General features: G+C 62.7%; 1 protein-coding gene across 4 annotated transcripts; it reads right to left on the bottom strand.

The window, feature by feature from the left end:
- Positions 1-1,473: 1,473 nt before the first annotated feature.
- L1CAM (L1 cell adhesion molecule) lies at positions 1,474-26,101 on the bottom strand. 4 transcript variants are annotated; one of them, XM_081793583.1, is made up of 28 exons: positions 25,696-25,802; positions 15,999-16,189; positions 13,260-13,274; positions 12,576-12,681; positions 12,129-12,331; positions 11,022-11,144; positions 10,745-10,915; positions 10,346-10,457; positions 10,026-10,210; positions 9,736-9,867; positions 9,464-9,607; positions 8,737-8,848; positions 8,454-8,620; positions 8,175-8,331; positions 7,872-7,996; positions 7,601-7,711; positions 7,127-7,324; positions 6,795-6,865; positions 6,382-6,604; positions 5,684-5,799; positions 5,258-5,459; positions 5,048-5,170; positions 4,774-4,947; positions 4,554-4,673; positions 4,312-4,464; positions 3,923-4,057; positions 3,509-3,581; positions 1,474-2,839 (listed from the first exon to the last, which is right to left on the bottom strand). In XM_081793583.1, exons 2-28 carry the CDS (start codon positions 16,072-16,074, stop codon positions 2,608-2,610), a joined length of 3,759 nt encoding a protein of 1,252 aa, XP_081649709.1. In that variant the 5' UTR covers positions 16,075-16,189; positions 25,696-25,802; the 3' UTR covers positions 1,474-2,607. The 4 variants fall into 4 exon arrangements, with proteins under 4 accessions (XP_081649709.1, XP_081649711.1, XP_081649708.1 ...); XM_081793585.1 differs by lacking the exon at positions 25,696-25,802 and adding an exon at positions 16,344-16,361; XM_081793582.1 differs by lacking the exon at positions 15,999-16,189 and having other exon boundaries at positions 25,696-26,101.
- Between the last annotated feature and the right edge of the window lie 969 nt (positions 26,102-27,070).

The following is a 27,070-nucleotide window of genomic DNA, read 5'->3' as shown; positions in this document are numbered from 1 at the left end:
AATTCTCCCTCTCTTTCTGTCTCTCCCCTGCTTGCACTGCCTCTGTCTCTCAAAATAAAAATAAACTTAAAAAAAAAACCCAAAAGTGTATTGATTTTTTAAAGGAGATATTCGGTTATTGAATACACCGCAAGGAGGGTGGCGAGAGGACAGCAGAGGAGGGGCCGTCTGCCAAGTCCATTAACTTTTTTTAACACCCGGGAAGGCAGCCCCGGGCAGAAGCAGTAGGTCCACATCGTCAGGACCCGAGGCTCCTTTTATCCCCCAGAGCCCGATAGCTTCCCTTCATCGGTGTAGCATGCCCCCCCCCCCCCCCCCCCGCCCAGGCCACTGTGGCGTCCGTGTCCCAGCGAGGAGCTGGAGTGGGGCAGGGAGCCCAGCCTCGAGGTTACCCACGCACCCACATTCCACTGCCCCACCTACTCACAAAAGGGGGAGGGTGTACCTTGAGCTGAGCACAATTCTATTATGTAAAAATAAGCACAGACACTGGGGATGAGAAACAGATCCCATTGCTACCCTTGGAGATTAGGCGGGACGATGAGTGTAGAGTCAAGAGAAGCGGAGAAACGGGGCAAGAACCGGAGGGGCTGTGCTGGTAGGCGCAGGGTGTTGTTACTGACGGAAGGTATTACGGCACCATTGGTCTGCTCCCGGGACTGGTCAACGGAGACAGAAAAATCACAGATGCAGAAAAGAGAGCAATCCCCGAGCGGGTCACAGGGGGTGGGACCCGGTGCCCAGGCACAGGGACTGACCTCAGCGAACTGCACCTCACCCACGGGGCCGGGAGAGCAAAGGGTTTGGGTCCAGGCCTTGGGGGACTGACTCGGCCGTGGAAAGCCGGGAATTTGGGGGAGAAATTCTGATGCTTTCTGTGCTCAGTTACACATGAAACAAAGGCTGCTACTGAGATGTGGGGCAGGCGAGAGTTCACCGTGGAGAGCCCGGGGTGGGGGTGGGGGGTGGCGGTGAAGGGCAGACCGACTCAGAAATTCCCAAAGCAGGCTGGCCACGCCAGCGGGCCCACTGAAGGCTCTCCTTCATTTAAAGTGTGTTTTACTAGGGGCGCCTGGGGAGGGGGGGCGCTCAGTCGGTTAAGCCTCGACTTTGGCTCAGGTCATGATCTCACCGTTCGCAGGTTCGAGCCCTGCATCGGCGCTCTGTGCCGACAGCTCACAGCCCGGAACCTGCTTCGGATTCGGTCTCCCTCTCTCGCTGCCCCTCCCCCACGCATGCTCTGTCTCTCAAAAATTAATAAACATTAAAAACATAAATAAAGCGTGTTTTACTGGGCGCTGGCGCTGCAGCAGGGAGCCGGGCGGGTGCTCACAGGGGTGCGGCGCAGGGCCCAGCGGGGTAGAGGCCAGGAATGGGCCGGCAGGTGGTTCCGGCTGCCCTGCTTGGCTCTGGCACCTACTGGTCGGTGTGGGACACGGCCGGGGGGCATCGTGCTCAGTAAAAGGACAACTGTTTATCTTCATGTGCAGGTTTTTATTTGCCTGTCATAATTCTGATATTTATGTACATATATATATATTTCTTTTGTTTTTTGTAAAGGGCTCATCAACAGACCAAGCAAAGGCATAGAGGGACACCTTGCCTGCCAGGCAGGAGCACAGCAGAGCTGGGAGAACCAATCTTTCCTTTTTCCTTTTTTTTTTTTTTGTCTGTTTTTATTTTTCCTAGGATGGGATCATCAAAGCTAATTGCTATAAAACCTAGAAACCACCTAGAGACTCAGACATCTGCCTACACACTAGTGGCATATGGGGGAAGGCAAGGGCACAAACTTTCAAAGTCACGGTGTATTTACATTCCCAAGGTTGAGGGGCGGGGGAAGCTGAGCACGGGAACTACTCAGACAGGGGCTGGGCGGGGTGGCTAAAGGGTTCTGGGCTGCAGGCGGTGGCAGGGGCAGTGGGGGGGGGGGTGTGCCTGCCCCACACCCTGGCAGTGACAGAGGCCACTTGGATGCTGTCTGGTGGGCACCGAAGGCAGCGTGTGTATAGAACTCCTGGAAGCCGGCTGCGGGGCGGGGTGGGCGGTGGGAGGAAGGTGCCGATGAGAGTGACACTGGCAGGTGGGGACTCTGGGCTCTCCAGATGGCCTCCTCTGCACCCGTGGCCAGCTTGCCCAGCTCCCATCCTGGTTGGAGCAGATGGTGGGGACGCCGAGTTCTGTCCCCGGTCCCAGCCAGGCTGTGTGAAGAGCGGCCAGCCCTACTTCCTCTCTGTCCAGCCACGGCCTCTCTCTGCCCAAAGGCTGATGAGGCAGCACCTGAAGGCTCCCGATGTGTGGGTGACTGGCCCCTGGGCTGGAACAAAGCGGTGTGTGCCCAAGAAGGGGTGTGGCTGGGTTTTGGCAATAAAGTGGGGACCGGGTAGTCAGAGGGGGATCAGAGGCAGTGAGTTCCTCTCCTCTGCCCCCAACTTTAAGCCTCCCACAGGCCCAAGGCCAGAGCAGGGGGCCGAGGCCTGGTAGAGAGTGGAAGGAGCCTCCGTCCCAAGGTCAGCACAGGTGTCGGGCTTGGGAGCCTTGGCCTCTGACTCCCCTGTGGCCCAGCCCCAGGCTCCGCCCTGCCTGGCCTTGCCTGGCTGGAACCTGCTACTCTAGGGTCCCGGCAGGGTTGATGGGGGAGGCGGCCCCCGAGCTGTCATTGCCTCCCGCCGCTTCCTTCTCCTTCTTGCCGCTGTACTGGCCGATGAAGGAGCCGTCCTCATTGAACTGGACGTCCACGCTGCCCCCGTAGTCGGCCAAGCTGTCATCACTGCCCAGGGGCTTGATGTCTCCATTGAGGGATGGCTGGCTGCTGCCAAAAGCCTTCTCCTCATTGTCACTGTGGGGGCAGAGGGCAGGCAGGAGTGGGAGGCTGCCCGCTAGAGCCCGGCAGGAGCCGGCAGGTGCTAGCCCGAGGGAGGAGGCCTGGCCCAGGGTCCACCTGCCTTCCATGCGCTCTGAATGCACTGGGGCAAGGGTCCTCATTCCTGACACATACCAGGGGTGGGGGTGGGGGTGGGGGGCAGGTGACATGCACAGCGCCAGAGGGGCAAGGCCCAGGCCTGCCCAGGATGCTGGGGGACGCGAGGAAACAAGTGGGTGCTCGGCCTGTAGGTGAGCCGGACGGGGGCGCCAGTCCAGCTGGCAGCCCTTCCACAGCCCAGAGGGGGGAAGCCGGGGAGGTGACAGGTAGGCCCAGAAACTGGGCGTCGGCATGGGGACGAACTGGGGCGTGTTGGCTTCTCCCAAAAACAGGGAGCTGCGGGGCCAGAGGGCTGGGGGCGTGCGGAGCCCCAGCAAGCGGGGGCCGATGGCACTCCCAGGCACACGGTCCGCAGGAGGGCCCCTGCCGTCAGGCTCTGACAGTGTCTTCCCACCGCCCCTGTCTTACCTCTCCAGGGACCTGACATCACCCAGCGGCACAGAGAAGAGAGAGAGACAGGGTCAGATATAAGGGCGAGAGCAGTGCTGGGCGGCTGGCCAGCACCTGCTCTTACCCCCAGCTCACCTGTACTCGCCAAAGGTCTCGTCCTTCATCGGCCGGGCCTCGGAGTCCACCTGGGTGTCCTCCTTATCCTTCACTGGAGACACAGAGAAGGCCCGGCTATCCCTCCCACCCCCGCCGGACCCCGGACACCGGGCCCCATCCCCGGCTTGGGGACGCGGGCGAGGCTTGCCCCCTGTGCTCCGAGGGCCCCGGGGACTCTCTCGGCAGCGCTCAGAAGCCAGGAAGTCTTCGACGTGGACCACTCACCCCACGTGGGCCTGGCTGCCGTTTGCTGCTGGTCTGCGCAGAAGCTCCCTCTGGGCCCCCCGCCTGCCCCCGACATGCCCATGCCGTCCTGCCGGAGGCTTGGGGACCGGGGGTGGGGGGCATGTACCCGCTCTATCGCCCTCACCTGAGCCCCAGGCCGGGGCCTACCTGAGTATTTGCCACCCTTGCTGCGCTTGATGAAGCAGAGGATGAGCAAGACGAGGACCAAGAGGATGATGGCGCTGATGAAGCCGATGAACCAGCCCTCGGTGGCGAAGCCAGCGGGAGGGAGTCTCACGCGGCCTGCGGGCAGATCGGGAAGACACGGAACCCGGCCCCAGGTGAGACACCCACTCCCAGCCCCTCTGCGCCGGGAACTGGCCGGGGCTGGGGGAGGACCAGGCCGGCAAACACCACAGGGGCGGGAGGGGACCGAAGCATGCTTGAAGCTGGCTGGTTGGGGAGACCCTCGGGGGGGGAGGGAGGACAGGGGGCACGGAGATTCCGGGAGGAGGAGTGGGGGCGCGGCGCGGGGCCGGGGCGGAGGGACACGTCACCGGTGCCATTGGTCTTCACAGCCATCTTTAGGAGCACCCTCTCCTTGAGCAGGTGGATCTCATAGTCTGTGTCAGGCTGCAGGTCCCACTGCGTGTAGGAGCTCTGGTTGTAGCTGACGTACTGCGGTGGCAGATGAGGGCCTGTCTTCTCGTCTGCAGGGGCGACAGGGCAGCAGAGGTGAGCAGGAGTACCGTGCGGTGCCCTGGTTCCACACCGCCCCCGGGGGGCCTTTTGTGCTCACCTCCCAGGGCTTTGAACCAGATCTGGAACCCAAAGTTGCACTGGCCCTCCTTGGGGACCCAGGAGACCACGCTGTAATTCTCGCCGGCCATGGCCGAGATGTTGCCAAAATCCGGGGTCCCTGGGGAGCAAGAGGGCGTTGTGGGACCTCGAGGCAGCCCAAGGCTGGCCATCCTGGGCCTGGCTGTCCGGCGGGGCCTTCTCAGCCCCCTCCAGCTCACCAGATAAGGCCATGGTGCCTCCTTCCCGCACGATGGCCTCTCCAGGGCCCTCTTTCGTGGTGGCTTGCAGCTGGAAACGATACCGCAGGTGCGGGCTAAGGTTGGTCAGGTTGTGCATCCGCAGCTCAGGGTCCGGAAGGTCAAAGGACAGCTGCTCCTTGTCCCCATCATCCACTGCGAGGACAGACGGGGAGTTGGCCGTGACCTCCAGCTCCGCCCGCCCCCCAGCCGCCCTCCACTTGTCGGCCGAGCCCGGCCGGGACGACGCACGTACACGGGTGGTAAGAGAGCACGTAGCCAGTGAGCACGCCGTTGTGGCTGAGCGGAGGCTGCCAGTGCAGCAGCAGGCTGGTGTCCGACTGGCACTCCACGTGCAATGCCTCAGGGTGGCCGGGCACTGCGGAGCACAGACACGGTGGCAGGTCCTTGCCTGGCCAGCCCTGGGGGGGGCGGTGGGGACAGGGCCGTGGGCTGCAAAGCTCACCTCCTTCTGGGGTGCTGAAGGTCATCTCGCTGGCAGGCCCCAGTCCTCGGCCGTTAAAGGCCTGCACCTCCAGATGGTAGGAGCTGTAGGGCCGCAGGCCTCCCAGGACGGCGCTGGTGGTGTTGGCGGGCACCACCACGTGCCCTTTGTGGACATGCCTCTTGCTGTGCTTCCTCTGACTGCCCTCCCACCAGTACGTCACCTGCAGGTGGACGGGAGGCCCCGTAGGGACGGAAGGTGTCCAGCAGGGCAGACCCCCTCCCCGCTCCGGCGCAGGCTTCCCACTGCCCTGAATGGAGAACCTTTCCTCCTACCCTGATGACTCTAGGACAGCAGGTGGCAGAGGCCCGCCCCAAAGCCTGCCACTCCCGGTGGCCTCGCACCTCACCCTGGGAATCCCCTTGCCCCCACGCCTTGAACCCTTACATTGTATCCCCGAAGGTGGCCCTTGACCTGGGCTGGGTCCACGGGCCACCATCTGACCAGCACGGCACTCGAGTTAAGGATCTTGATGCCTTCCAGCTCGGGGCTTGCCTCGGGGTCTGGAAACAGCCGGTGGCATGGATGAGGGCCTGTGGCCTCCGGAGGCCAGCCCAGAACCCTCCCGCAGAAGGGAGATAGATTTGGATGCTACGTGGGGGGCCGGCCGTTTGATGAGCACGGTGTGTGCACAGTGCGGGGTCTCTCCTTGCATACTGTTTGTCGGTCGCAAGGGCAAAAATAGTACACAAAGGAGTAACCAGGAAAGATCTTGACCAGGTGATCAAAACTAACATCTCGCAATGTTCCAGATGCAGGGAAAAGAAAGAAGCAGGACAACCAGACTTGATGGGGGATCTGGGACCGGACCCCGGACCGGGGGAAAAGACAGCACTAATTGATACAATTGGAATATCGGCTGCCAACTAGGTAAATACAGTGGTAAATCAACAGTAAATGTGCTGTCAAGATGGCACTTTGGTTATGGAAAAAAACGTCCTTACTCCTAGGATATGCTCTATGCAGAGCCCCGGCGTGGAGGGAGGAGTGTGGGCCATCTGTGCGCATTTGGGCTCCACCCCCCCATGGGCGGGGCCAGCCCAATACCCACCCCCCCCCATGGGCGGGGCCAGCCCAATACTCACAGTCTTCCCCAGAGTAGCCAATGGTAATCTGGGGCTCAGGGCCTTTGCCCTGGCTGTTGACAGCCTGGACTTTGATCTCATAAGGCACAAAGGTGGACGTGTTGGACACAACCAGGAAGGGGTCGCTCACAATCTGCTCCTGCCAGGCACCCCGCGTCCCCTGGGGGCGCCACTGGACGCGGTACTGAACCTGGGGGGCGTTCCAGTCCATCCACCTAAGCGGCTGGAGGAGGAGGAGCACCAGAGGAGCTGGTGAGCCAAGAGCACTCTCCTCCTTTGACCCCCTCCCGAGCCCAGCCTCATGTCCGGTCATCCTCTGGTCCTCAGCACAGCCAGGGGTCGCGGCCAACACCTGGTCCTGGCCTGATGCCCCGGGGCACGCTCAGCCCAAGGGGGAGGGGGGGCGCCCTCACCTTCCAAGTGATGACCATGTTGCTGGTCTCATTCCCTTCCCCCTTCACGTCCACAGGGTTCTTCTCTGGGGCTGGAAAGTAATGTGTTAACACATCAAAGCCATGGGCTCCTGCCGAGGCTGTGAAGGCCAAGGACCAAGGAAGGAACGGCACTTTCTGGCTCCCCTTTCTGGCCCTGGGAGCCGGGAGCCAGCAGCTCTGGGGGAACCCTGCCTCCCACCTTGCACTGGAAACCTAGAAGCACAGGGGCTTGGGCACAGTCACCTCTCTAGGCCTTCCTTGCAGGAGCCCAGGGGCCCTGGAGTTGGAGGCGCCCCTCCCAGGTGGCTCACCTGCCTCAGGCGTGACCACAGTCTCAGAGGCCGGGCTGGGCTCTCCAGAGCCATACTTGTTGATGGCAGTAACTCTAAAGGTGTAGTGGACATAGGGCGACAGCTTGAGGGTGGTGGAGGTCTGGTTCCCGGGCACCTTGCCCAGACTATACCATTTCTCAGGCGCCATCTCCTTGTCCTCAAATTCAATGTCATACTCTGCCAAGAAGCGAGCCGGCAATTAGGCGTGTGGCATAGAGGGGAGGGCTACATGGGGCTGTAAGTCCGGGTCTCCCTGAGGAGGGGAGGGAGCGCCCAAGGCAACAGGCATTCTCAGAGCTCCAGGAGGAACTGTGAGCCCCACACCCAGGTGCTTGCCCCGTGGGATGGGCGGTCCTGGAGCCTTGGGCCCGGGAGGACGGAGGTCCCGCAAGGAGGGCAGGCTACCCGGGGTGGCTGTGGGGAGGTGGGTGGCACCACGCTCAGGCCTCTTACTCTCGATGGGGGCGTTGTGGTCCTCGGCGGGTCTCCAAGACAGGCGCACCTGGCTCTGCTTCAGCAGGTGGCGGTCAGACAGCTCCAGCTGAGGCACCGGCCCGGGGCTCCCTGAGGGACATGGAGGGTGGGTTCTCTGGCCCATACGCCAGCTGGCCACCCCCCTCCCCAGCTTGAGAAGGCCCTGCAACGTGACCCTGGGCTCTTGTGCCCGGAGGCCCGTGCCCCCCACGCCTGTAGGTCGGGAGCCCGACACTATCCTAGGACTCACCCACCACCAGGAGCTCAGCCCTGCTCTCCACTATGTCCAGCTCGGTGCCAGCCACGCAGCTATAGTTGCCCTGGTCACTGTAGTCCAGGCTGTGGATGACCAGGAGCCCGTCCTCTATGAAGTACCTGGTGGGGAGAGGGCGCGCGCTTGTCCTTTTGTTCTGCTGCCCCCCTCCCCCTTTTGCCAGAACCTTCCTGCTCAAAGCAGGGGCGCTTCCCAACGGATGAGGCCAAGAGGTCTGGACATCCTGCCCTCCCCACTCTGCCCCCTTCCACCAGGCCCGGGTTGGGGCTGGGCCCGCACTTGTCATCGTCCCCAGACTCCTGCAGGTTTCGACCGTCCCCTCGCCAGGTGATGCTGTGCTGCAGGGAGGGGTCAAAGGAGGCTTGGCACGTGAATGTCACTTTTGAGCCTTTCTTCTCGATGGCACTCTGTGGCCCCTGTGTGATCTGAGTGGCATCTGGGGGCAATGATGGAAAGGGAGGGTCAGTCTGGTGTCCTCCGGAGACCATAACCCTCCCTCCTGGAGGAGCTGTTGATCACATCAGTCGGGGGCAAGGTGGGGAGGGGGTATCATCTGACCTTTGACCTGCAGGTTAGCCACAATGGTCACATTGTTTTGGTCGTTGGCAGCCTGGCAGAAGTAGTGGCCAGTGTCGTTGGTCTGGAGGTCCCGGATGCCCAGGGTCCCGTTGGTGTAGGGGAAGAAGCGTTCATCCTGTAGCACGGTCTTCCCTTCCTTGTCTAGCCTAGTGTGAGCAGAGCAGGCCTGGCTCAGACCCCACCGGGCTGGGCTCCCCGCCCTCCCCAGCTCCCTGGGCCAGAATATGGCTTAGAGGCGCCCCCTTCCGGGAGGGTCACTCACCACTGGACGCTGGGCACAGGGGCTCCAAAGGCCTTGCACAGGAGATAGGCGGTGCTGCCCTCCACCGCCATGTATGTCTCGTTGTCTGGGGTCAGGATCTTGGCCGGAAGCTCTGGGGGAGAAGTAGTTACAGGGGAGGGGGCAGGACTCAGGGTGGGGCGAGGGCCCGTGAGCATCCAGGGCAGGCGCGGGGTTCAGCAGGGCAACCTCTCCCAAGAGGGCCCTTGGGTACTTCCCTGCACCCTACTCCCACCCCTGCCAGACTGAGTCTCTGCCTTCCAGCGTGCCTGAGAGGCGCCTCCCATCCCAAGCATCCAAGTTTTACCAATTACTTGAGCCCCACTGACAGTCGACCTCTTCCTGAAAGCCTTCCTGGCCCACCTCTGTCTTCCCTGAGGCTCCGGGAGAGGAGCCACCAGGCTGGCCTTGGGCACATCCTGGCCAGGGTGAGCCTCCGCTCAGCGACACCTGCTCAGTGACACGCGGTGGGCCAGAGCACTCTCTAAAACTGCTTTTTCATCTGTAAATGGTGGCGAGACCCCGCCCTTCCTCCACAGCACTCACCCCCCCTCCGCCCCGCCCCAGCCCCCGCCGCCCCAAGCCACCGCTATTGATGGGGGTGGGCGAGACATGGGGTGGAGGGCCCCAGCGAGAAGAAAAGCAGCTGCTGGCCGAGTCGGTCTGGTGGCCTTGCCTGGTGGGCTGCGGGGACAGGTGGGTTACTCACGAACGACATAGATGTAGGCGTTGGCCAGCAGCAGCCCGTGCCGGTTTCGGGCCTCACACTGGGTCACCATCGTGTCGCTGGGCTGCATGTTGCTCAGGATCAATGCTCCACGCTGGATGCGGTACTTCTGGTCCTTGGCCAGCTCTGCGTGAGCAGCAGGCGGGCCCCGAGGCCCAGGGCGGAGCAGTGAGGCACAGCGAGGCTCCTCGTCACCCTCCCCTTCCTCCTCGGGGCCCCCCAAGCTCCCTGCCCCTGTTCGAGGCCCCGCTCACCCTCCACGGGAATGCCATTGATTCTCCAGGTGACCTCGGGCTGGGGCCTCCCTTGCACTTGGCAATCCAGGCGGGCAGTCTCTCCAGGCCCATACAAATGGCTCTGGGGCTTGTGTAGCCAGTAGGGGGCAGCTGCGAGAGGTGGCGAGCTGCCCTGAGCAGGGGCGGCCGGCGGCCAGCTCTGGCCCCAGACCCAGACCCAGCCCACCCCCTGTGACAGTGGGCACTGCACACCGCCGTCCCTGGAGGTCACTCCTGGGAGGCCGCGCGACCCAGGAGAGGCACCATACCCTCCACAGTGACGTAGTAGGTGTGCCGGTCGCTGCCCAGCGAGTTCTCGGCCAGGCACCGATACTCGCCGTCGTCCTCCTCCACCACGTTCAGCAGCTGCAGGGTCTTGTTGTGGTTCTGGTAGGTGACTCGGTCGGCCGGCATGGGGCCACTTGGGCGCAGCCACTTGATGGTGGGTGTGGGGCTGTCCAGGGCCACGGTGGAGGGAGGCCGAGGGAGGGGAGCACAGTGGAAGAGAGAGCGCAAGCCTGCTCGGCCCCGGCCCGTGACAGAGGTCCGCTCGTGCCTGCCCACCCCCACCCGGGGCACCCAGACTCACAAGCCCTCAGCGATGCACTCCAGGACCAACGGCTGCCCCTGCAAGGCCACCAGGTGGCTGCTGGAGTTGGTGGGGAAGAGTAGGCGTGGCTTCCTGTCGATCATGCTGTTGGCTGGGAGGAGAAAAGGGGTGGGTGGCACGGCCAACCCCACCCTCCACCCACGGAGTTACCAGGCCAGGTGGATGCCCCTGTGAGGCCTTAGGGCCTCTGTTTCCTCCTCTGTTAAAGGGAGGGCCCCTTCTCTGTTCTCGCCTCCTGGGAAGGGGTCCGAACAGAGGCGAAGCGGGAGCCAAGCCATCCTGGAGGAAGACCAAGGTCGCCTGATCTTTGGGATGGGCCGTGCCAGAGCGTGAGACAGCAGGTGAGGAGGAGGGCGTATCAGAGTCTTAGGGACTCACTGGCCTTGACCCGGAGGTCAATGGGCTCCTTCTGGATGATGGTCCGGGTGCCAGGGAAGTGGGCGTGGCAGATGTAGTCCGAGTGGTTGTCCGACGTGAGCACGTTGGCAAAGTAGAGATTGCCGTTCTGGCCCATCGTCACCCGCTCATCCTGTTTGATGTGCAAGATCTCTGTGGGGGCGGGTGGGGGGCAAGGAGGCGAAGGTCAGGCCCCCGTCCGGGAAGCTGTACCCACTGACACCTCCACCCCAGGCGGCAGCCGCTCCTGGGCACCCACTGCTATTCATCCAGTAGATCCGGAGCGGCTCTGCGCTGGGCGGCGGGTGGCATGGCAATATCACCGACTCCCCTTCCTCCACCTCCACAGGTTTCACCGTCTCCTTTGGCCACTTGGGGGCACCTAGAAGGGACAGAGAGAGGCTGGCACTGTGGGGCCCAACTCTCCTCCCCGTCAAGGCAGGGCAGGGCAGGGGAAAGGAGGAGGGACGGCCAAGAGGGTGAGAGGGCCAGGTGGCGAGGAAGTTCACACGGTGGGAGGCAGAGACTTGGGGTCCTTTCCGGGCTCCCCACGCCGCACACAGAGGACCAGATGGCTGTGAGGGGCCAACCCTTCACAATGCTTAGCTCCCACCCAGAGGCCTAAGATGGTTGGGGGGCGGCGGGGGGGGAGGCTGCGGTGCAGCGGTGGGGGAGGGGAGCTGCGGAAGGATGTGGGAGTCACAGACCCTTCCATCATCCTGACACAGGAACCATGGCAACAGTTCCCAAGGTAACCCGCGGGGTGGAGAGGAGAGAGGAGCATGCTCAGGAGGCAGAAAGCTCAGGGAGGACGGAATGCAGAGGGAAAACCCCAGGGACAGGGCGACACAGATAACGACGGAGCTGGCTGGCGGGCAGAAAGGAGGGAGACGGAGGGGCCGGGTTGGAGGTGGAGGGAGGAGGGGAGAGCAGAGGAGAGAGGCCACAGAGTGACGGGCGCAGCGGAGAGAAACGGCCCAGGGTGGGGCAGGAGATGGGGCCGCGGAGGCACGGAGGGGGCAGTGGGTCACACAGAGGCAGAGCAGACCCGAGGGAGAGTGAGGCAGGTCAGCAAGGTCGAGGTGGGGCAAAGCCCAGAGGCAGAAGCCAGGGAAGGGGAGACGGAGGGGACCAGGAAGGCAGCGCGGAAAGGGACAAAGCAAAGAAGCGGGAGGACCCTGCCGGGGAGTGAAAGGGGAAGGCGGCGGGCGGCCGGCGGAGCAGCCGGTGTCTTCCGCCCACTAAACCGGCAGCTGGGGGTGCGTGGCCACCCCCGGCCCGGACCCCCACACACGCTCCCTGAGACCTGTTTGGGGACCCTCTCGTGTACCCCCAGGCCCTCCCAGGCCCCCGCGGTGCCTCGCACCCTCAGCCATGAGCTGGATCTCGTGAGACATGGCGGTGCCCAGCTTATTGCTGGCAAAGCAGCGGTAGGTGCCCTGGAACCTCTGGGCGAAGTTGCTGTTGTTGCCCGCGATGGTGAAGGAGCCGGAATGGGGCGCCTGGTGCACGGTCACACCCGCTTCCTCCTTGGGTTTGAAGTGGACGCCGTCCCGAGTCCAGCGGAACCTGTGGGCAGAAAAGGGCTCAGAGGCCGAAGGCCCTGGAACCCAGGACAGGGGCTGGCACAGGCTGGAGGCCACGGTGTGAGCAGCCAGGGGCCCCGGGGACGGGCCGTGTAGGGCAAGGACCAGGGGACACGAGAGAGATCCGGGGCATCCGGGCGCAGAAGCTGGGCGGCCCCGGGAGGCAAGAGGACTAGAAGCTGAGGTCAGCAGTGAACAACAGGGCTTAGAAGGTGATGGTCACTCACTGCACTTCAGGTCTGCCGCTGGCCTCGCACTTGAGGCTGATGTCGTCTGTGGGGAAGACAACCAGGCGCCGTGGAGACTGTTCGGTGATGACAGGTGGTTCCATCACTGGGGACAGGATAGGGAAGAGGTGGTGAGGATGGGGTCTGGCTGGCTTCACGGCCTCGACCCCCGTCCCACTGGGAGGGAAGGCACGGTCTGAAACCCTCAGAGGCCCCAAGGCCGCGGAGGTGGGGGGCAAGGAAGAACGAGCTGGAAACAACCCGGCTGGGCCACGGGCGAGTGGGCCACGAAAAGAGGGAGAGAAAGGGACACGGCACAAAGGTTGAAAGGGACAGAACAGAGAGGACAGCCACAAAAAGTACAAAGAAAGACATCTGAGGGAGAGATGAAGCCAGAGACAGAAACCAGGAAGTCACGGGGACAGAGGGAGCAGAGAGGACGCAGTGGCGACAAGAAGCAGGAGAGGGTACAAGAAAACCCAGGCCAGGGCAGAGACAGAACAAAGATGGCCCGCGGGTGAGACAGCGGGACGAGGACCCAAGAGCCGGAAAAGGCAGCGACCCGCACAGGGCACAGGGCTCACAGAAGTGGAGCATGTGCGGCAGGGGGACTCACTGGCACCCCTCTTCCCCGCCCCTCCCGCCCCGGGCCTGGGAAACACTCTCCCCCCTCCCCCGACTTACCACGGTATCCTTCATCTAAGAAGTCCGGGCAGCAAGGGAGAGAGCGGAGAGAAATGCTGACACTTGCAGACCCCCTGGGGAAGGGGACGGAGGGAAAGGGGGCTACGGGTGGTGTCATACGGGGGGCACAGGCCAGGCTGGGGTTATGGGGCAGAGCAAGGCCCAGAAGGACAGGACCGTCTCGGGGTGGGCTAGGCTGCGGCCCCAGCACACAGGGAGAAATTCGTGCCTTTAACAAGGAATGCCCTCTGGACAGACGCTTGCATCCTGCGGGGCGGAGGTGCAGAACTGACCCCCCTCCCCCGCCAGAAGGTGGGGAGGCAGGCAGCCCAGCATCCAGGGCACCCTCCCCCGCTCCAGCCCACTTCCCTCCTAATCCAATTAGCACAGCTCAGTGTTTTCAATTACCCAGGCCCAGCCTTCAGAGCCCGGCTGCCCCCGCTCTCCCCCGCCAGCCCTGCGAAACCCTCCCAAAGGCCTGGCTGCATCCGAGTTTCCATTGCCTGCAGGGCTGACTCCAGTCTTTTCTTTCTCCCCTTCCTTCCTCCCGGGCAACGGCCACCAAGTTGCCCGGGGCTGAGGCCAGAGCTGCTGCTTCCCTGCCACAGGACTCGGCCCAGCACCAGCCAGGGCAGCTGTGAGGAGGGGAGAGGAGGCGGGGAGGCAGGACGGGGAAGGCAGGAGCGCACAGCCTCTGAAAGCTTTGTCTCTGCAGAAGACCTCAGTCGCGGGTCCCCTGGAGAGAGGAGGAGGCTCCCGGGGGACACTGCAGAGGGAGCCCGGGGCTGGGGAGGGGCCAGTACAGGCAGCCTAGAGCAAGAGACAGTGACCGGGATGGAGAAAATCGCCTGGGCGGAGGAAGACGGGGAAAGAGACAAAGGGGCCCAGGGGCAGGGAGAGAGACAGCTCTAGCTGGAGGGCAGGTTCCAACAGGGCGACACCAGGTGCCCAGAGCGGCCCACTTCTCTCTTTCTCCAAACTCTCCCTGCCCCTCCCTCCACAGACGGACACACCCGGCCAGACGGCCCCGTCGCTGTGGCAGCAGGGCAGGCCAGGCGGGTGCCCAGGGTGAGGCCTGAAAAGCGACCAAGAGGAGATTGAGGGGAAGGAGGACGAGCACATGTGTGTGAGTCCAGGCACACATGTGAATGCTCAGGAGTGTACCGCGCGCAGAACGTTTGTGTGTCAGTGTGTTTGCATATGGGTGTGTCTTGGCAAAGTACGTCTGAAGGCTGTGCGTGTGCCTCCGTTCAGTACCATACACCTGCCTCTGTGTGTATGGATGACTCTGTTCCTTTGTGTCTAAACCCCTCGCTTGTGTGTGTGTGCGTGTGTGTGTGTGCCTCCTATGCGTCTTCTCTGGGGGCTCTGCCCCGTCTGTATATCTGTGCCTGGTTGGATACAGGTGGCTCGTCTGTGTCTACCCACGTGTGCATCTATGTCCATCTGCCACGGGGAATCGGCACAGGCACGACTGCACGTACCTCCGTGTGCATATCCCAGGGGACATCCCCACCCTTTGTCCCATCCGTCCCTCTCCACCTCCTCCAAACCCTCGGCTGCCTCCCCCCAGCACCAGGTGTCCTCCAAGCCCGCCTCCCTCAGCCCGTGCCCCATTCCTGGCATAGACAGTGTTCCCCAGCGCCAGCCCCCCCCCCCCATCTTTCAGTGACACTGGCCTCCCCCAGGTCCGGGCTCAGAGACAAAGGTGGCAAGGTGAGGGAGAAAGGACTGGAGCCACCAAGGAGCAGGCTCGAGATACACAAATGCTGCTGCCCTGCGAGATGCCCCTCACACAAGCCCAACAGCCACTCACAGCAGTGTGTTTACACTTCCTGCTCACACTGGGGAGAAAACATCATCACGGTGACACAGACTCCACACACAAATGGGTACTCACAGACGGCCCCAGCTCACATGCACACACGACCCACTATAATCAAATGCTAACAAACACCCGCAGACCTTCACAGACCTGACCAACAAGTAACAGTTGCAGCGACTCACAAACTTACCCATGTGGGAAATCAAAATCACACTCAGCCACACCTAGTCGATCACAACCACACACATCCACACACACCAAATATACTGTCTGTGCAACTCACAAGCATACACAAATACTCGTGTTTTGTCACAAGCCCCCAGTCATACTCCCTAACACCCGCACACCTACCCACGACCCTCCACGGACGGAAAGCTCCAGCAGTCTCACCCCTTCAGCCCCACCCAATCGTCAGGATTTACAAAACTGCTGGGCCTTTGTAAGGTGTCTTGTCCTGTGGCAGCTCACACACAGAGCTACCAGAGGCCGAAGATGAGATTACTCAGGTCAGAAACAGGCCAAAACTTGAATCCAGGCCTTTGCACAAGCTAGCTCAGGACTGGGGGCCGGCCCGTTCTCCCGCCCGCCACAACACCGGGGGAGGGTCGGGGAGAGCGGGCCAAGGGAGAGCACCGCGGGGGCCCTTCCGGCGCCGAGCCCGCTGTCCGTGGTCCTGAAACCGCCCTCTCCCCCCCCCCCCCCGCCCGCGCCGGTCCCCTGTCCGTGGTGCTGACACACCCCGCGTCTTCCACCCTGTCCTTCTCTCCAGAGGTCCAGGGTACCTCCTGTCCACTCTGTACCCAGGAAAGTAGAGGGGAGGGTCCAGAGCCGGCAGAAGGTGAGGAGGCAGAAGATAAAAGAGGAGCCCAGCGCGGCGGCGAAGGGAGGCGTCAAGGCTCCCTCCAGCTACTCACATTCCTCGGGGATCTGGATGAGCAGGCAGGGGCTGCACAGAAGGAGAGGCCACAAGTACCGCAGCGACACGGCCATCTTCCCGGCGGCGCCGGCGGCTCGGCACGGCACAGCCGGCCGGGCTCGGCTCAGGCTCCGGCCGGAGGGAAGGGGGCTGGTGGGCGGCTTGGGGCGGGAGCCAGGGGTGGGGGCACTGGGAGAGGGAAGGAGGGAAAGGAAGGGTGGGGGAGGAGAGAGGAGAGAACGGACGACTTTAGTGACTAACATCTGGGCGAGCCCGGGCTCCTGGCCCCGCCCTCCGCCCCGCCCCCAGTGGGCCAGCTCCCCCATCCCTCCCTCCCCCGCACCTTGGAAGGAGAAACCTAGAAGTCTTAGCACTGGTTAGGCCTCCAGGTTGCCTTTCATTCCCTTTCTCCTCTCCGTCTGTGCTTCCACACCAGCTGCCTCTTCAGCATCAACTTGTTGCCCCAATCAGCTCCCCTGGGCATGCCACAGGCCACTCTGTGCATGAGTGTGGATGTGGATGGGCATGTAGCCAAATATACACATTAGTATTTATGTGGCTGTGCGTGTGCATGCAGGAGCACATTTGTATATGTCTTTTCTGGAAAGGGGGTGTGTGTCTGCAAGAATCAACGCATGGGTCTAGATAGCTGCATGTGCACATGAGAGCATGTGTGTGTCTTCTTGTGTGTCTGTACCTCTGGGGGATGAATCCTCGTGTCTGCTATCTCTGTGTGTGCACACAAGCATGAGTGCACGTGTATGTAGAGAAGAACTCTCGTCGGTCTCATTGTTGTGGGTTTCAGAGCCAACTGATCTCTGGGTGGTGTTCAGGCCTACAAAGCTGGTGGGGGACAGGGAGGTCTTGGGAAGTGGGGACTGGGAAGGGAGGAAAGGGGCCCGGGAGGGTGGCATTTCACAGAACAGGTTGAGGAAATGGAAGAAGGGGGAAGGAAACCTGACCTCAAGATGTGGCAGGAGGAAGGGAAGTAGGAGAACACCTCTCTGCTGTCCCTCATGCCCCTGCGGGGGGGGGAGGCAATAGAGGTGACTGTGGCCTCTCCCCTTCCAGATGCTCCAAGCCAGGGTCAGGAGGAGCTCTGAGACAGTGTTTCTGTCACCTCTCATGTGTCTGGCAGGCCCGGGTCTTTTTCTGAGTCTTCAGGGCTCAACTGCTAGATGTGTTCACCCCAGCCCAAGTGACACCAGCCATACCCACATTCTCCCTGCATGCAAGAAGCCCTGAAGACCGGAGGCCCAGGGAAGCGGGCGGGGGGGGGGGGGGGATTCTCTGCCATGACTACAAGAGGAAACACACTCCCAAGAAGACAGCTGTCTTTGACTCCAAACAGGAAGGGGTGTGAGAAAGAGGCAAGGAGAGAAAGTGCAGGTGGGGTAAGAGTAGGTTGCTGGTTGACAGAGAGCTTGGAGGCTGGAGCTGGGGTCTGGATGCACTCTCCAAGACCATACTGGACATCTTCATTGTGCCCAGCCAACACCTTATCAAAGGGGGACGATGCCTCATCTAGAATGCTGAAGGGGAGGGGAGGGAGGCCTGGAATGCCATGCTAAGGCATCTAGACTCTGTCAGGAAGGGACTAGGAGACATAAATTGGTTTAGTGTAAGGGGACCCGACAAGAGTGGGGAGTTCAATAGACTGCCTGGGGACTCAGTAGGGGAAATGGATGGTGGTGAACAGCTGGAGGGGGAGGTGGAGAAGCACCAGGACAGGTCGACATGGATGGGCTGAAGGCCAAGAGAAGGACTCAGAGGGCAGGAAGTGGCGAACGCGAGGCCAGTTCCCAACTTGCAAGAACTGAGCTGGGGCCCAGAAGGAAGGAGCAAACAGCAGACCTGTTCTGCCCCCACCTTCCCCCACAAAGCCCGGACAAGCAAGGTGGGCCCCAGGTGGCCTTGGCCTCCACTTCAAGGCCTGTAGGAAACAGTAGGAGACTCAGATCAGAGGGCAGGCGATCAAACGACAACCTTGGGAGCTCTGAGCACTCTAGTCTTAGAAGGGGGGAGGGGAGAGAAACCAGCTAGGGGAAGCTCAAAGAAGGGCCTTCCTGCACAGAGGAGGCCAGGGAGCTCCCTTTGCTGGAATGATGATCACGGTCATGGGAACTCGTCTTTGTCCTCAAAATCTAGGCTCCCAGAATCGGGTTCGGCATATATGCCCTGGATGTATATGCAGGGAAAATGCAGTACTTCCGAGCCCCTGGCTCCCCATTCTCTGCCCCATCCCGATGTCCCACAGTCTCACACCCAACCTCTTTTAGTCTCCTGGCATTTGCCACCCAGCTCGCCACCTTCCCGGGGAACTCAGACAGGCAGGAGCCAGAAGGTTGAGGCCCCTGACAGCTGGGAGGGGGCTCTGCCTCTTCGCCTCCCACCACTGCTGGGTCTCTGATCTCTCATCATTCCTCAGGCAATTACAGAGCCAGCAGCTCAGGTTGTCGGCTCAGCAGGCCCCCCAACCCCCATCAGCACCTCCAGGGGCAAGGAAGGCGAGAGTGTTCCACAAGCTGGTGTACAGATGGAGCCAAGGCCACGTCTGCGAGGGGTGGGGATGGGCTGGGGAAGACTGAAGGGTGACAGACAGGGTGAGAAAGAGGCAGGAGGGAGCAGGAGAGGCTGAGGAGAGGGGCTGGGGGAGGGAGGGCAGGGAATGGGAGACAAAGACAGGATGCTGGACCACCACCATGGTAACCAAGACGGAGAAATCCAGCAACAGAGACCGGCATCGGGGAAAGGGTGAGAGAAAAGGAGTACAAAGGGTGAGAGGTGGCCGCAGAAAGCCCTGATGGGAAATGGTCCAAAGAGCAAGAAGAGTGAGTGGTGTGTGTGCGTGCACATGTGCACAGACGTGGTGGTGCCTCCTTGAGTGTCCTTGTCCCTGGGGGGGGGGGGGGAGCATGCCAGGCAAGGGACTGGGAGGGAGGAAGGAGGCGGGCCCGAGTAGGGGGGCTTCTTGGGCTTAGAGGTCAGTCTGGACTGACAGGCAGGGCAGAGAGACAAACAGCAGAGAAGCTGTTGAGCCAGAAGCAGAGAGACAAAGCCCACGACAACAGAGACAGAGCAGCAGGTCCCTGGCCACTTGTGGCACTGGGGCTAGGAGACAGTTGTAAGGCAAGATGAATGAGCCACTGCTGGCTGGCCCTCCTGGAGGAGGTGGGGACCCCCACGGCAGGAAGGGAGAAGCACTCAGAGTGAGCAGCCGCCCGGCTGGAGGTAGGCGCCCACACGTCTCCAGGCACAACCGTGAGTGTCCGTGTGCATGCCCGCACTTTGTGCTGGGGCGATGCACAACAAAGGCAGGCTGATCCTGAGTGGGTCTAGCTGGGAACCCATCCCCCCGGACACACCGCACCGCACAGGCAAGAAGAAAGGGCGTGGCAGGCACCGAGGCAGACTGCCGTCCGCTGGAGCCTGCACAGACAGGGCTCAGGGCGGCAGAGGAGCCACGCCCCTTGCTGCACCCTCAGTCCCTGGGTCCCCTGGGGAGTCTTCTCCTCTGGCCTCCTGTCCTCTTACTGAGGGGGACTTGGAAGGTCGTGGGTTGAAGCCAAGATCTGGGGTGGCTGCTTTCCTCCCTGACTCCCTGACCATACACACACACACACACACACACACACACCCCTCACGAACCTTCAAGGGTGCCCCGCGTCAAGGGTGTCCTGCGTGAGTGAGTGCCCAGGTCCTGTGTAGGGTCCTCCGTGTCCCTCCCATCTGATAGAAATGGAGTCCCTCCAGGGGCACGTAGCCAGAGGGCCCTCCAGCTCAATGTCTGTTGAGAATGGCAGCTTCCCATGGCCCGGCAGGCCCACCAGGGGCAGGGCTGGGGGCTCAGCTGGGGCTCAGTGCCCCAGGTGTGTGAGACGGTCAGGGTGTGGGTGCTGGGTCCACATCCTTGAGGCTCGGGGAGTGAGCGCATGGGGGCATCCATGCCCGGGCTGTCTGCCAGAAGGGCTGGTGGGGGCCTTTGAGCCCGTCGGTGCGTATATGAGGGTATGGGTGTCACCTCCACCCTACGCACTGTGTTCCTTTAAGGCTCCTCCTCGCCCTCCCCCCCCCAGGCTGTGGCTGGCGGGTTTCCATGGAGATGGAGCCCAACTCCCTCCACTGGCAGCAGAGAGGAAAGCCTGCCTGCCTGCCTGCCTGCCTGTCTGCAGCAGCCTAATGGGTTAGATAATACATAAAGGAGGCTGCTGGGTGGGAGCCCCCACAGGTATCTGGGGCCTGAAGTGCTAAAGGACTGCCACCTTGTCCTCTGTGGTTCCCACTGCCTCGCCCCTCCCAAGGCACTCCCCAGAGTGAGCCCACAGCCCCCTCAAGGCTGCAGTCTCCAAGGCAACAGCAGCTCACCTGTAATGGACCATTCTCCTTAAAGGATGAGGAAGGGGTGGGACAGAAGTTAACCCTTCATGGGAGAGCAGTGAGAACAGACCGTCTCCACTGGGGAAGGAAGGGGGCATCTCACCATCTGCGGCCAGAACAGCTTTTCTCCACCCCCTCTCGTGTGTGTCTCAGTCAGGTGCCCCATTTTATTAAATAAATCCATGGATGCCACTTACCACACGCCAGGGTTCTTCCAAGCACGTTTACGCACATCACTCAATGAATCCTTAAAATCACCCCGGAGAAGGAGGCCCTATCATTACCCCAATTTTACAGATTAGGGAACTGAGGTTCAGAGAACCAGAGCACAGTGTCCAAGGTCACAGAGCTGGCACTAACGTTCACCAGGAGTAAGGTTCTAGATGGCGTGGAGGTTCCCAAAGCCACCAAAGACTACTCTGGCAGGGGGGAGGTCAGCTTGCCTCTCAGGCATGTGTACGTGTGTTCCCAGAGGGCCAGGGGCCTGGACAAGGATGGCCTCCAAGCCGTCCTGTCCCCTAGGGAAGGGCTGATTTGCTAGGCAGATGGCAGGCAAATGGGGGGGGGGGGCAGGGATGGAAATCTTGGGAGGAGGCCACGTGGAAGTAGGATGTGACCCATATCACGCCTCAGCACAGAGCAGGGACCATCTCATCCCTAGGCCTTGGGCTTTACTCGACCCACCATTCAAGGACGCCATCCAAAAAGAAGGCAAATTCCTTTCTCTATTAAGCTTGGGGATAGCGTGCAGAAGGGGAAACTGAGGCCCAGGAGAGCAGAGGCCAAGACTCATAGAATGCCAGTGCTACAGCCAAGTTTCCCATGCACAGTTGGAGAAACTGAGGCCCACAGCCCGAAAGCTGCCTCCCTCGATGCCCTCTAAGCCTCCCCTTCAACTTTGGAAAGCAGGCTGAAAACAAGACCAGAATACCCCCCGTACACACCTGAGAAATGAACCTGGCACTAGAGGGGGCTTCGGGGGCCAGGCTAGAGGGCACAGTTTATCTCTCATTGCTATGGGCTGGCGGGGCCTGTCGCTAGAGCAGGCAGGCGGTGCAGGGAAGGTGCTGCTCAGATACGCCAGTCCGGGGACACCTGGACCAAAAGGGCGGGTGGGGGCGCCTAAAAATGGCTCAGAGACTGCCAGGCCCCTCCGGCCCCCTCGCGGCTCCCCACTGCCAAAGGGCTAAAGAACAGAGGGGGCCCAGGAAGCCTGGGGTAGACAATGGGGCCTCTGTTGTCCCCAGGGCCTCAGCATTCCTAAGGCATGAACGCAGGAGGCCAGGGGAGGGGTCAGAGGGCACCCCCCCACACACAGCGGGAAGCCCCATATCATGCGCGTCATGCATCGGGCATGCCAGCCTCTGTGCCACCGCCATCAGTCCCGCCCCTTCCCCCACACAGGCCCACGGGGCATCTGAGGGGACCCATTCGGGCACAGAAGGATCTGTGTGCCCACGCTCTCTCACGAACACACACAAATGCACACATGCAACCAGATAGATGATCCCCACACATGCAAAGAGGAATACCGGAAGCTACGCACACGCCCGTGCCCAACATCGCCCCCATGCAAACATCCAGCCTGGCTGCCCTCTCCCAATGGGCCTAGCTCCGAAGGCTCTAGACGGGAGAGCTGAGGGAGGGGCTCCCGGTAACTCATCTCCTCCCTTCAAGCTCAATCAGACCGACATCAAGATGGACAGGCTCAGAAGGCCCCCCTGGCTGAGTGCACAAAGCCCAGGACGCTGCCGCCTCCTGCTCCACCCAATCCAAGGCTGACAAAGCCGTCCGTCCTCGGTGGGTTTAGGGACAGAGGCTGGCATGAGCCGCTGAGAGGCAGGACAGTGGCTGGGCGCTCCCTCGGAAGCTTCAAGACCTAGAGAGAACACGAGGGCCCAGGCGGGCTCCCGAGGCCCTGGGTGGGGGGAACTGGACAAAGAAAAGCTTCTGGAAAGGCCAGCAGCCCAGAGCCTTCCCCTGCAGAGGGACCCCCCTCCCCCCTACCATCTGACCATAGCCTTTAGGAAGCCACAAAGATCCTGTTGATATCTGGGGAGAAGGCAGGCTGGCCTTGCTAACTGCCTGACCCCCGGTCCTCTGGCTGGTGGCCAGCAGGCGCCTCCTGTCCACCCCTCAGGTCAGATGAGGCCCCTACGGGCAGTGTGGGCCCAACCCAAAGGCATGAGCAGTCACCCTGGTGCTGAGGCTCAGAGCTGGGGCCAGGCTCAGGGCCATGGGGAGTGGGGCAGGGGAGAAGCAGAGAGAGAAGATAGGCAGAAGGGGAGGGGTGGGGCAGGCAGAGGAAGGGGGAGAGAAGGAGGGGAGTAGTGCCCTCCCCACAGCGAAACTCAACTGAGTGGGGAGAGGGAGGGGGACCTGGAGAGGTGGGTGGCTGGCAAGGAGAGAGCAAGGGGGGGTGGGGGGAGGGCAGAAGAAGGGAGGCGTCCAGAATGGGGCAAGTCAGAGCAAGCAGGAGGGTGAAAGGCTGGAGGGCAGGGCCTGCTGAGGGCCCATCCCAGCGGGCCCCACCCAGGGACCCAAGCCCGGCCTTCCCAATCACGGCAGGAGCGGGCAGGGCAAAGACAGCTGCCAGCCTGTGACCCTAGAGGGGGGATCAGACCCGCCGCCTCCCCCATTGTCTGACTCACAGGGTGGGGCAGGGCCCCTGGGACTGCACTCCGGCTGTCACCCTCCCCCCTCGCTCCTGCAGAGGTCTGCACCGGACCCCCATCTCTACTCCATTCTCCCCCAGCGCATGCCCCTCCCCAGGCCCCCAGACAGCCCTGGAAACGCATCCCCCTCATCCCAAAACTGTTCAATCTTTTGCCCAAGAAGGGGGTCCGGCAAAAGCTGCCATCACCTTTGCCCTGGCTCTCCTGGAGGCTGGCCTGGCACTGATGCGTGACTGGCACGGCCTGGTTGGGCCTCTCCGCGAGGCCACGCGGCCCTCACTGCTCAGAAGAGGGCCCCGAGACGTGCTTTCCAGCTGCGCCATTTAGAGTGGCCCCAGAGACGTTGGTCTTGAAAGGGACCTTGGAGATGAATGTGATAGCCAAGAGGCCTGAGACTCAAAGCAGGGAAGGGACCGAGGGTCCCAAGTCACTGGGCTGGAGAGTGGCAGGTATGGCACGCGGGGCTGCTCCCTCCAGCCTCCCCCGCAGGCACTGCCCAAGTGGGTGCCATGGAAGGCACCCACCCCAGCGGCAGAAAGAGGCTTAACAGGAGAACAGCCCGATGCCCCTGCCCACTGGAGTAGACCTTGGACCAGGCCTTCCGTCACTCCTCGCTTCCCTTTTCCCTTCAGATAGTCACAAAGGAAAAGAGAAAAGCAATTCGTACTCTCTGAGGACAAAGATGGTGTTGGGCTGGTTTGTTACCGGTTTTTCCATCAGTGGCACGGAGCCTGGCCCAAGTGGGCACTTGCCCAGCAAATGACCGTCCACACCACGGCCACGGAGCTCCCGGCCGGGGAGGAGCTCATCACTGTGCAGGAAGGGGACCCTGCCGCCTCGGGGCGCGCCGTGCACACACTCGCACACTCGGTGCTCTGCAGGGGGCTGGGGGGCTGGGGGAGGAGCCTCTGGGGAGCGGCCCGTAGCAAAGCAAAGAGACTGAGGCCGGGGTGTGCTGAGCGGTGATCAGATCACCAGCGCTCCTTAATTTCTTTTGTTCTTTTCTGTATATTTCAAGCGTTCCACAGTAAGATGCATTACTTCTGGGGTCGCGCACACACAGACACAAGTGAGTAGGGAGAGAAGGACGAGAAAGCAGCAAACAGAAACGACGGAGGAGCCAGAGGGCGCCGCTGGTCTCAGCCCCGATGCCAACTTGCCTTGTGGCCGTAGAAAGCCAAGAGCCCCTGGAGGCTGGGGAGTCCAGGGGTGCGCGTGTGGGTGCTTCATTGGGTGCAGTGCCAGGTGAGAGGCTGGGCCAGACCGAGTCCCGCCGCCCGTAGCAAGGAGCTGATCGGGAGAGAGAGGCCCCGACGGGCCCCTGCCGCAGCCACCCCGTAAGGGACAAGAAACACGAAGCTCGGCAGCAGTTTGTGGGAAGAAAGGCTGACTGGCTTATTCACTGTCAGGGCCACGTGAGTCAGCAGAGATGGCACTGGGTTGCCCAGAAGCCCCTGCCTTTGGGTGGAGTTAACTGGAAGCAGGGCACCTACTTGGAGGGGGTGTCAGGCCTGCGACTCCTCGGGGCTGGCAGATGGCCCTGGGCCTGCCTCCCGAAGACAGACAGGCAGTGAGGAGCCGGGCTCCAGATACCCTGTAGGGGGCGGCAGGTTGCACTACGGTGCTCTTTGCAACCCCTACCAACCAAGAGATCCCCAAAATCGACCCTAGGGAGGGGGGAGGAGGAATTGCAGGCCCCTCCCATAACTGAACCGAGATAGAAAGACTTGGCAAAAGACCCGCAGTGGGCAGAGACATCGCCATGGGCACCTTGCTTTCCAGAATCCCTAGCCGCGAGCCAATGAGACCCTCCCTCCCTCACCTGTCCCCCACAGACCCGCATTCTACACCCCTGCGCACAGCCGCCCGTCTGTTGGTGCCCGGGCTGACCTCGCACGGTGCGCCCTTTCTTAGCCACAAGAGCCTGCGGAAACTGAGGCTGCGGACACACCCTGCGCCTCCGCAGGAGGAGACCCCGGTCCCGGGGCAGGCTTTCGCAGGGGAGCCCCGGGGAGTCCAGGCTGGGGTTTGGAAAGAAGAGGGAGGAGAACAAAGCCCCCCTTCCCCACCCCTCCGCCTCGGGGCGGAGGGCCAGACAGCGCCCTGCCCCGTCCTCACCCCTCCCCCATGGCAGGGGCAGCCTAGGCCAGCCCCTACCACGCAGGCGACGGGATTTTCAGCCAAACAGAGCCGTTGGCTGGGGAAGAGGGGCAGCCACGCCCAGGGCCACACCCCACGGCGGCCGATGGGGGGTCACTCGGCCCGCACCGCGCTCCCTTTCTCACACACGCGCACACACCCGTAGGGACGTGCCAACTTGGGCCCCCCACCTGCCCGCACGGGCCCTGCCTGACTCCCCGCTTGGTGTCCCTCTCCAGATCGGCATCTTGGGCGTCGCCCAGGTACCGCTCACCTGTCGGGCTCCGGCCCCCGGCCTCCCTCCCCCGCCCGGCTCCCGTCCGTGGGGCCCGGAGCCCGGTCCCCGGCCTGGGTGGGGCTCCAGCCGCCCAGCCCGCAACTGCGGGCAGGGCCGTGTGGCGCTCCTAGCTCTCGTCCCCCGACCCCGGCCGGGCAGGGCTGGGACGGGGGGCCGGGGACGCCGCAGCCGCAGCCGGGGCGCGAGGGCAGGCCTGCCCGGCTTACCTGCGCTGCGGCCGCCGCTCGGGCTGCCCGCCCAGCCTCCGCGCACGCCGGCCTCGGACCCGCTGCCGGAGCGCGTCTGCGATGCCGATGCTGCGGCGGCAGCAGCGGCGGGGCGGGGCGGGCGTGCGCGCAGGGGAGGGGGAGGGGAGCGCAGGGGAGGCGGGGGAGGAGGGAGTGAGATCACCTCCCCCGCCGCCCGCTCCGCCCCGCCGCGCCCTCGCCCCTCGTCTCCGCGGACCCTGGCTTCCGAGCCGGGCTGCCGAGCCCGGCGCGGGCTGGGAGTCCCCTGTGGTCCCCGCCCTCCGCGGGACCTCCGGGGGACCCCCGCCGCCAGGTCCCGCCGGACCTGCGCCCGCAGTCCCGAAGTCCCTGGCCCGGGAGTGCCCCGCATCCGGGCGCCCGCGCTGCAGTGTTGGCTCGGGGCAGGGATCGCGGGGCCGGGGTGCCCCCGGGGCGCGGGGCTGGGCGGTGGAGAGAGGAGTCGGCTGGGGAAACATCCCCAACCCTTTCCCGGCCCTCGAGGGCGCTGATGAGCGACGGGCACCCACACGCAACGGGTCCCGGCCGCACCCCGGTCGTGGGGTGTTTGGACGTTCCCCAACCCCAAGGGACAAGATTCCTGAGGCCCTGGGCTCTCTCCCGCATCCCTCCCATCCTAGGCCCCCGATCCGGTCCAGTGGGGCCCGCGGGCCTCCATTTCAGCCCACCAAGGACGTTCCAGGGGCGCAGGCAGCCCGGAGCCCAGGGGCCAGGAGGTCGCGGAGAGGGAGCCCCCGGAGCCGCCCCTCTCATTTCCTAGATTTTCCTCCAGCTCGCTGCCAGCTTTCCCAGGCCCGTGTTTTATTTCTTTGTGGTGGGGATTGGCCCCATCTCGACCTTTCCCGGGGGCCCCACTCTCTCTGCAGCCTTGCACTGGAAGCCCGGGAAGAAGTTCCTCCCCTGCGCCCCCCCCCCCCCCCCCGCGACCCCCCTGGCCGTGACCTCAGATGGGAGGCGGAGGGCGCAGCAATTCCGGAGTGAGCCGAGCCGGCCTCAGGGCAAGGAAGGCCTAGGGTCCAGATGGCAGATTGCAGCCGTGGTGGCCACGGTATTTTTATGAGCATGCCTGTTGCCCAATGAAGCATTCCGGGGCCTTCAGCTCAGCCTCTCGAGACCCTCCAAGCCAGGCAGGAGGCCCGCGTGGGAGGGGGCCGGGCATCCTGGCCTGAAGTCCCCATCCCCCTTCCACGTCCCCCGGAAGGGGAGGCTTGGAGCCCTGCCCTCAGTGACGGTCTGGATGACATGTTCTAAGGGTCTTTTATTTTGTTTAAGCTTATTTATTTTGCGAGAGACAGACACAGAGAGAGAGAGAGAGAGAGAGCGAGCAGGGGAGGGG

This window comes from Panthera onca, chromosome X (assembly GCF_046562875.1).
Source record: "Panthera onca isolate mPanOnc1 chromosome X, mPanOnc1 haplotype 2, whole genome shotgun sequence".
NCBI classification, from domain to species: domain Eukaryota; kingdom Metazoa; phylum Chordata; class Mammalia; order Carnivora; family Felidae; genus Panthera; species Panthera onca.
This window is presented reverse-complemented; position numbering and strand designations above follow the sequence as displayed.